The 9584-nt window shown below is 33.6% G+C and overlaps 3 protein-coding genes across 4 annotated transcripts in view; 2 read left to right on the top strand and 1 right to left on the bottom strand.

Annotated features, from left to right (window-relative positions):
- Positions 1–1928, bottom strand: part of LOC115233942 (aquaporin AQPAe.a-like) — a 4253-nt gene extending 2325 nt beyond the window's left edge. For both annotated transcript variants that reach the window (XM_029804606.1, XM_029804598.1), the window contains exons 1-5: positions 1877–1928; positions 1630–1805; positions 1227–1370; positions 920–1153; positions 560–640 (exon numbers count right to left, since the gene is read on the bottom strand). In XM_029804606.1, the coding sequence (XP_029660466.1) occupies positions 560–640; positions 920–1153; positions 1227–1370; positions 1630–1805; positions 1877–1895 (654 nt within the window). In that variant the 5' untranslated portion in view covers positions 1896–1928. The remainder of the gene's footprint in view (positions 1–559; positions 641–919; positions 1154–1226; positions 1371–1629; positions 1806–1876) is intronic.
- A 574-nt stretch (positions 1929–2502) lies between these two features.
- On the top strand, positions 2503–4336 carry LOC115233933 (odorant receptor 13a-like). The gene is made up of 5 exons (XM_029804591.1): positions 2503–3299; positions 3471–3570; positions 3657–3767; positions 3941–4096; positions 4174–4336. The coding sequence occupies exons 1-5, from the start codon at positions 2503–2505 to the stop codon at positions 4225–4227; spliced, it is 1218 nt and encodes a 405-aa protein (XP_029660451.1). The 3' UTR covers positions 4228–4336.
- A 935-nt stretch (positions 4337–5271) lies between these two features.
- LOC115234021 (putative odorant receptor 92a) lies at positions 5272–9473 on the top strand. Its single transcript, XM_029804726.1, has 10 exons — positions 5272–6086; positions 6335–6434; positions 6568–6678; positions 6779–6934; positions 7013–7062; positions 7936–8176; positions 8477–8709; positions 8798–8897; positions 9046–9315; positions 9408–9473. The coding sequence occupies exons 1-10, from the start codon at positions 5272–5274 to the stop codon at positions 9471–9473; spliced, it is 2142 nt and encodes a 713-aa protein (XP_029660586.1).
- Positions 9474–9584: the final 111 nt, after the last annotated feature.

Below are 9584 nucleotides of genomic sequence, written 5' to 3'. Positions count from 1 at the left end.
TTATCTTTTTATAATTTATGAGAACCACTGTTCTAAAAAAATATGATATATATATTTTGCTCTTATATAAAATTTTTTTTCTTTAATCACGGAATACGATTGCCATTAGAAAAATCTTTGATATGTGATGTTTAAATCAACTGATATTTGATTATTATCAGTATCAAGTGACTTATCAGTTCATGTGACTTATGTAGTCCTTATCGCATGTACAATATCCAATGTTATAAAAACTCTTGTAGTTGATTAAAAATGAATTAACGTAATCGTTAATTCTGTGTATCCTGTAATTTGAACTTATTATATATATACATAACAAAACAAAAAAAAAATTGTTATAACAAATGTAATCTGTAATCTATAATTTATAATCTGTGATACAATAGCATCGTTTGATCTTGGAACCCGTAGCGTTGTTAAATATGTGGGAATCTATCATGAACGCGTGACGCGGAACTGTCGTGATACACTCGTGATATCTTCTGTACACATTTCTTACATATTTCGTGTCACTTTTCTTGCTTACATTAAAATATTAAAATTTTTATTTTCAACTTACCCATTGGTCTTTCCAAGCATTATTCCATAATGCAGGACCGAACGTTCGTGCTGGATTCATGCTGCATCCGGTATAAGGGCTCTGAAGAAATATAGAAATAAATAAATTATTATTTTTTCCTTCACACATATTTCTTTTTAATGGTTGACAAGTTTACGTTAAATAGTTTTTCTTTATTCAAAAATTATATATAAATTTAATAAATAGTTTTATTTTTTAAGATTAATAGGTTGTTATAAATAAGATACATTTCTAAATAAAAGTAAAATATTAAAAATAATATTAATATTATTGAATTAATGATAGCGTTAATAGGGAAAACAAAATACAAAAATGATTGAGAAGAAAATGAAGTTTTACCGCAGCAAAGGAAATAGCAGCGACTGAGAGACCGAATCTAAGGGCGGTTGAATCTGTAGTATGAGCGCATCGAGGATCCCACGTAGCGCAAGCCGCGCAAAGTATACAGCTCGTGCAAAACACTTCGATTAATATAGCTTGAATACTGTTGATCTCCGGATGGACCACCGTGACGCAAAGACCCGTAGTCGAATTCGCGTTTCCATCGTTAAATAATTCCGCTGGCGTTACCATCTGGCGAGAATATAGATCATCGTTTATAATGTTCGGCGCGCTATAGTGATAACAAAAATAGAAATAAAAACACTTTTAAAAGTCCATATCCCACGGTGGCACCAATAAATTGGCCCAGGATGTAAACTGCCCCGGTTGGAATCGATTTCACACCCACGATAACGGCACCGATGGTAACAGCTGGATTAAGATGAGCTCCACTTATATGACCTAGCATCTGAGAAATACAAAAAATAAAAAGATATATTATAAAAGAATACACGGGCAAATGTTATCCGAATTTTTACGGATTTTGCAAAAATGAATTTCTCATAATTTGGATTAATTTATCACGAAATTTATAATAAAAGTTATATAAAAATTATATCGCGCATAAATAAAAAATACAAGAAAGAAATATTATTAATAATTTGTCTATACTATTATAAGCATAAATGCGTTATTAACTCACAAAAATTAACTATGCGGCAACGTACCATAATTATGAGATTCACCGTCAAACCGAAAGTCAGTGCCATTTGTAATGGTGAAGGTGGTGCTGGTCCCATGGTACCGATACAACCCATACAACCGATGAATAAAAGGATACCCGTACCCACAATTTCTGCCGCAAACATTGTTATTGTATTCTCTTGCATCTTCCACATAATATCTGTAAAAATCGCATACGCGTATTTTGACATTCATTTAAGTAGATCCTAATGACAAAAAAAAAACACTCACTATTCCGATCGTCCTGCATAGTGAAATAATGTGAATACGACAGACGACAGACAATAGACTTACTGTCGCCACTACTGGAATTACTTTAACAACCTGCACTAATCACTATAAATCGAGAAAAATTACAACATCTTATCGATACGTCGAGTGCTCGCTTAAATCACTGCTTACACACATTACACGTATTCGAAAAATTCTCATTTCCACGATATCGCACCATTTTTTAAAATTTTAGTAGATGTTTAAAATCCAATAAACGAATCGCATATCCTCAAATATCCTCAACTTGTTAATTCACGTCAATATACTTACGTTCTGGATGATTGTACTGTGAAAAATACACTACACTTTCAGATGACCTGTGGAGGAATAAAGCTCTGACTCAAAGGGTTCAAAGCGTATGTTATAACAGCGCATGCGTTGCTACTGAAATTACAATGCGTTTTTTTCTTGCCATTAAAAGTTTCAACAATTTAAGCAGATTGACCGGAGAAAATTGTCGTAGGGAAGCGAACTTTGCACGCAGACGCTCGTGGTTGGCTCTCGCAAGATATGTTCGCGTCCGTCAGTCATCGTGGATGTACGTGTAGCGAGATAAAACAATTACGAGCTAAAAATTTTCAGCGATGTCGGGGGGAAGTGATCACAAGCTATTTCGAAATAATAATTACAAGTCCGATACCGAGTATGTGATAAAGGTAGCCAAGACCCTATTAACACCCGTCGGTATCTGGCCGCTTTATCGAGGCACCTCCACGTCTGACAAGATGAAGAATTTTTTACAGACTGGAATAATATTCTGCCTGATGTGCTTTCTGCTTGTTCCGCATGTCATATATACCATCTTCGATGCAGAGGACCTGACCAAGTTCATGAAAGTCATAGCTGCTCAGGTATTTAGCTTGCTTGCCATTATCAAGTTCTGGACAATGATCATCAATAGGGAAGGAGTTCGATATTGCTTACAACAAATGGAGATTCAATATAGAGACGTAGAGTGCGAGGAAGACCGATTGGTGATGACGAAGAGCGCTAAGATCGGTAGACTCTTCACGGTGACGTATTTAGGATTATCGTACGGTGGTGCGTTACCCTATCACATAATCATGCCACTGTTGGAGGAGAGAGTCGTTAAGGAAGACAATACAACACAGATACCTTTACCATATCTCAGCGACTACGTCTTCTTCGTGGTGGAAAATTCACCATTCTACGAGATCCTCTTTGTATCGCAAATTTTAATCAGCAGTATAATTCTCTCTACGAATTGCGGTGTTTACAGTTTAATCGCCACCTGCGTGATGCACAGCTGTTGTTTATTCGAAGTCGTTCGTAGACAGATGGAAACAGTTCTTAGCAATGGCAGCGATAATCTCCATAAGCGGCTCGGACGAGTAATCCAACATCATACGCAAGCCATCAAGTGAGGAAGCTTTATGAATATTTTATGTTTCTATAAATTTATTACTTTATTATTTCTTATATTAAGTAAATTAAGTATAAACAACTAGGACAAAAAAAGAAAATGCATTTGTTATATCTCAATCATTTTAATTTTATTTATGTTTATTAAATGTGATGAAATACATTACAGATTCGCAGAGATGATTGAGAAATCATTAAATGTTGTTTTTTTATGTGAAATGGTTGGATGCACTGTTATTATATGTTTTCTGGAATTTGGTGTTCTCAAGGTATTTCCGTTAAAAATTAATGATGCAAATATAAATTATTCTATGTTTTTACAAAAACGTTTTATGTTAATACAAAATTATTTTAGGAATGGGAAGAAGGAAAGATCTTAAACATGGGCACATATTTTATTTTAATGACATCAATATTTGTAAATGTTTATATTATATCAGCTATTGGTGATCGTCTTAAAGAAGAGGTAAAACAATAATTTTATACCATCATATAACTTATAAAATATAATACATATCCATCTCGCATACAGAATTATAAAAAATGCTAATTTTATATAATAAATAATCATGATTTAATTTTTTTGAAATAATGTAATCGATTAATCGAACAATCAATATTTATTTCTTACTCATGGAGAGTGAAAAGGTAGGGGAATCATCATATTTTATCGAATGGTATAATTTGCCAACAAAAACCATAGGCGATTTAATTTTGATAATGATTAGATCAGGCCGACCGTCAACTTTAACTGCCGCGAAAATATTTGATCTTTCCCTTCAAGGATTCTGCGAAGTAAGTATTCGCTATAATATTTATCTAAAAAAATTGGCAATTAATATCTGCCACATGTATCATGTATATTTTTACAGGTTTGCAAAACATCGGCGGCGTATTTCAATTTTATACGAGCAATGACCACATAAATTTACAAATATTATGTTGCACAATATTATCGGTTATCTTATATAAGATATGTTACGTTATTATCTATATCATTGCTTCAAATATAACATATCTCTCACTTTTCTTATTTAATGTAAGCAGATCGATCACCTCTCTGTTCAACAATAAATTACTAACAGTTACTTGAACAATGTTATATGTCATGTAATTTCCATATGTAATGTCTTTATCCATAATCTCTCTCCCCCTTTTCCTGGAAAACAATTTATTCAAATTACAATTATGAGTTATATCTAACTTAGCAATCGCGTAATGCGTATTCTTTGTTCGGAACTTTTATTGCGACATTATTATCTTTCCCTTTTCAAAATTTCTACTTTTCTTCGAATCCTATTTTAAGGGTTTGTAAAACGTAAATCGCGAATAATAAAAAACTATATGTTCTATAATCATCATGATTGCAATGAAATTGTCAGGAGCAATTTGCTTACTAAAAGAGAGAATATGTTTCAATAAAATGATTTACCTCGATGCAAATGATTTGAGGCTGTTAAACTATAAGAAAGTCGCAATTGTTCAAATTATTATTACATACCTGAATTTTTGTGTGACGGTATAAAATTCTGTCGAAACGTCATTCTTAGATAAAACTGGAAAATATAATTTATTCTTAATGTGCGCCAGTGTATGCTAATTTTATCAAATATTATATATCATAATATATTCTTAGAAACACGCACGCACAAGAAATACTTTATATATTAGATTTTACTCTGTTTTTCTGACTGACTGGTAGGTATATGTCACGTCTTGAGCACCGCACGTTGTTGCTCTCGACAATACGACAAAGCAGATCTCCCATTTTTTATCTTACAGCGCCTGCGTAATCATTGAAATTATGCAATTTTTTTTTCCACTGGATATTGCGACGATTCTCAGAAGATAGCCCCTACGCAAAGTTTCTGCAGAGAGGCGAACTTTCTGCACGCAAGCGCCCATGCGGTCAACTCCCATGCGACTCTTCTGATTGTTATAGTTGGAAATCAAAACGCAATCGAGTAATTATGAAAATCGCGGATATATCGTCAACCAACGCCAGCCGCACGCTGTTCCGAAACTTTAATTACAAGTCCGACATAGAATATGTGGTGAAAGTCGCCAAAATCTTGTTAACGCCCGTTGGTGTCTGGCCCCTTTACAGTATCGATTCCACGTTTGATAAGATGAAGTACGTTTTCCAGACAAGCTTCATGTTCAGTTTAATGTGCTTTCTACTCGTTCCGCATATCATATATACTTTTTTCGATGCGGAGGATTTGACGAGATACATGAAGGTGATAGCTGCCCAGGTATTCAGTCTTCTGGGTATCATCAAGTTCTGGACGATGATCATCAACAGAGATGACATCAAGTATTGTCTACAGCAAATAGAAACTCAGTTCAAAGATGTGGAGAGTGAGGACGATCGATCGGTGATGATGAGACATGCCAAACTCGGGAGACAGTTCACGATCATCTACCTGGGATTACTGTATGGCGGTGCGTTGCCTTACCACATAATTATGCCGTTGGTGGCGGATAGAATTGTCAAAGAGGATAATACGACGCAGTTGCCTTTGCCATATCTCAGTGACTACGTCTTCTTCGTGGTGGAGAACTCGCCCTTTTACGAAGTCCTCTTCGTCACACAAATCCTCTTCAGCACTATCATCTTATCAACAAACTGTGGCGTTTATAGCTTGATCGCTTCCTCCGTGATGCATGCCTGCTGTCTATTCGAGATAAGCCGCAGACACATGGAAACTTTTTTGATCGACGAAACTGACGATCTTCATAAACGATTTGGTCAGATAATCGTACATCATACGCGAGCTCTCAGGTCGGCAAAGAATGTGTAAACGTTTTACCACATGTATCATTAAAAATATTAATATATTTTATTATAATAGAAAGAAAAATATTTTTTAGTTTAATCGCAAAAAAAGATTACTTTTATTAGAAATATAATTGATATACACGCAATATACAAATGTGTGTTTCTTACGATATAGCTATTTGTAATTACTTATTTTTACTATAATTTATAATAATTGCTATTCCATTGAAAATTATTTTTATCTATTACAGATTTGCTGAAATGATTGAAAAATCATACAACTTTGTCTTTTTATCCGATATGGTTGGATGTACTATTATAATATGCTTTCTTGAATATGGCGTTCTTAAGGTATTTTGAAATATTTCTTGCATTATATCGATTGATTTTCATTATTTTAAAATCTAATATTAAATTAACTTATATATATATATATTCATACACGCATATATATATATTGTTTTTATGAATAAATTTATTTCAGGAATGGGAGGACAATCAACTATTAGGTACAATTATATATTTTATTTTAGTGATTTCAATTTTGGTAAACGTTTTTACCATATCATCTATCGGCGATCGTCTTAAAGAAGAGGTAGATCTGTCAAATTATTAATTTAATAAATATTAAAAAACGTGGTCATATTAGTTAAACATTCTCGATATTTATATTTAATTTTAATGCTATAAACAAGAGCGTAAAAATAGGAGAGGCGTCGTATTTTATCAACTGGTATGCGTTACCAGCGAAGAAGGTGAACGGTTTAGTCATGGTGATGATGAGATCAAATCGTCCGTCCACATTGACAGCTGGTAAAATATTTGATGTCTCTCTTCAAGGTTTTTGCGATGTAAGTAACTTCTATCGTTACTCATTAATTTAGAATTCATTCAAACATATTGCTCGATTATTTCACGAATGTTCACAGGTATGCAAAACATCAGCGGCGTATCTTAATTTTATTCGAATGGTTGCAGAGTAAGACGTGATTGTCTGAAACATCATTCGCTGCAATATCGACTATTTCGCTCAAGACTATCACAAATATAACACTTATCATCTTATTCGCATTTATTATTTAGCTTCAAGCGACATTAATGAATCGAACAATCAATAAAATATATTACTATATAACTGTTAGCAAAAATAACATTTAATATCATGATAGAAACACTTTTGACCGCGGTTTTTCCACAGTAAGAAAGAAACGCGATTAAACAACAATTCTACGATAGAGTCGGCAGAACAACTTTTAGATCGTGTAGAGAGCTTCCCTCCGTTTTGAAGTTTCTTAAAGCATCATTAGTGTCCCCTCGCTCTGACCACAGTTGTACTTTTCTCTCAACCTCAGTGAAATGTTCTGTAAAGTGCAAGTCACGAATGAAGAGGGATCATATTTAATCACCCTAGTCGGAAAACAGCCAAGTGTATCTCGCGCATGCTTACCGAGAATCCTGTGCCTCTCAGCTTGACTGTCAGTCGTCGCTGAATTGTCATTAAGATTGCACTCACGTAAACAATCGCTGCATTTATGGAAGAGTTTAATCTTATGCAAAACGATAAACGGCTTTTGGATTTTCATTATGCTGCACAGGTCAGCTTCTGGTTATTAAAGCCGATCGGTGCCTGGCCACTGGAACAGCGAGCTACCAAAAGAGATATTATTATATATAGCTTATCAATTATTATCGCTACGTTTTTCCAACTATTCATGATCATTCCATGGATCGTACGTATAGTTACCGCGAAATGGAGCATTTACGAAATTCTCAGAACTGCGTGTCCGCTAATATTTTCAGTTACTGTTTTTCTGAGATACTTACTGTTGCTATTCCATCGGGATGAAATCAGATCGTGCATCGATCGTGTTGTTAAAGACTGGCTTAACGTAGCAATAATTGAAGATCGCAAAATCATGTTAGCAAACGCCAAATCGGGACGCTTCTTTGGCATGATCTCCGTGGTGTTTATGTTCGGCAGCGGTCTACCTTATACCTGTATGCCTTTAATGTTGCCATCCGTCGTTACAGAAGACAATGTGACAATTAGATCGCTGCCCAATCCCTCTGAGCTAATCTTCTTGGACGTCCAGGTCAATTCAATGTACGACGTTAAATTCTTTCATTCGAAGACTCAAAAGACATCTTATTTTCTTAATTTATTAATTATCCATATTTTTCTTCTTTCTTCTCTCTTTTATTTTATTTTAAAAATTAAAAAACTTTTTTTATAATAAGTTGATCATAGTCTTAATATTAGCCACAGGTGCTCAAGAAATATATTGTGCTAATGCTATAATTAATAAAAACTTTTAATTTAAAAGTAACTATATATAATTTGCAAATATTATAATTTTTTAGCAATTTTGTGTTCTTTTAATTATTACGTACAGGTCAGTCCAATTTACGAAGTCGTATATGCATTGGAAACATTGTCATGTTGTGTTTTGTATACCGTATTTTGCGGCATTTGTAGTTTAACAGCTAAATTCACTACTCACGCCTGCGGTCAGTGCGAAATCCTGATGTATATTTTCGAAGAGATAATCGATGGTGGCGATCGAAATCGGGGCCCTATCGACCAAAGGATTAGAACCGCTGTAACACAACATCTTCGAATACTCAGGTGAATTAATTAACGGCATAACTGATTTAATTTGGTTATCATTTATTTTCCATTTGCAATTTTCCGCAAATATTATATTGAATTTCAGATTCGTTTCTGATGTAGATAAGATATTGAACGAGATATGTTTAGCGGAATTTATAAATGCTTCGTGTAATATATGTTTACTTGGTTATTATGTTATTATGGTATGTTTAATTTTGTAATAACGTTCGATATTTTGATATTTTACATTATCAACTAAAAGAAAGAGATAATGTATAAATATATACTAATTATTACGAATATTATTTATATAATCTATTAATTGTTTATTTTTAATCTTATTACTTGTAGGATTGGAACAATCAAGAATCGATGCTACAAATTTTCGTGTATTTCCTTGCCTTCATATCCATCACTTTTAACATATACATATTTTGCTATATCGGCGAACAGCTTATGGATCGATACCAGAAAATAGGTATTAAATGTTACATGATAGAATGGTATCGTTTACCACATAATAAGGCGCGTAATTTAATGTTCCCGATGATTATGTCGAATTATCCAATTGAGCTTACTGCCGGAAAAATGATGACAATAACTATAAGCAGTTTTTCTAACGTGAGTATGCTAATTTTTACTATTATTAAAAATATCTCGTATTGTGTATGTTAATATCATAAATGCTGATGCTGTCACATGTTGTACTTTAGATTTTGAAAACGTCGATGGCGTACATTAATTTACTTCGCGAGGTTGTCTCGCGGGATAATATATAAATGTGCAAAAATGACGGAGAGAATTTTCGAGACAAAATATTTAAAGATATAAAACATTGCGCGAAGATTATTAATATTTTTAGAAATATGCGAGCTATCTGCTAGGTAATA

Source organism: Formica exsecta, unplaced genomic scaffold, assembly GCF_003651465.1.
Source record: "Formica exsecta isolate Colony F162 unplaced genomic scaffold, ASM365146v1 scaffold1056, whole genome shotgun sequence".
NCBI lineage: Eukaryota > Metazoa > Arthropoda > Insecta > Hymenoptera > Formicidae > Formica > Formica exsecta.
The sequence above is the reverse complement of the archived record's forward strand: the minus strand, read 5'-3'. Positions and strand labels throughout refer to the sequence as shown.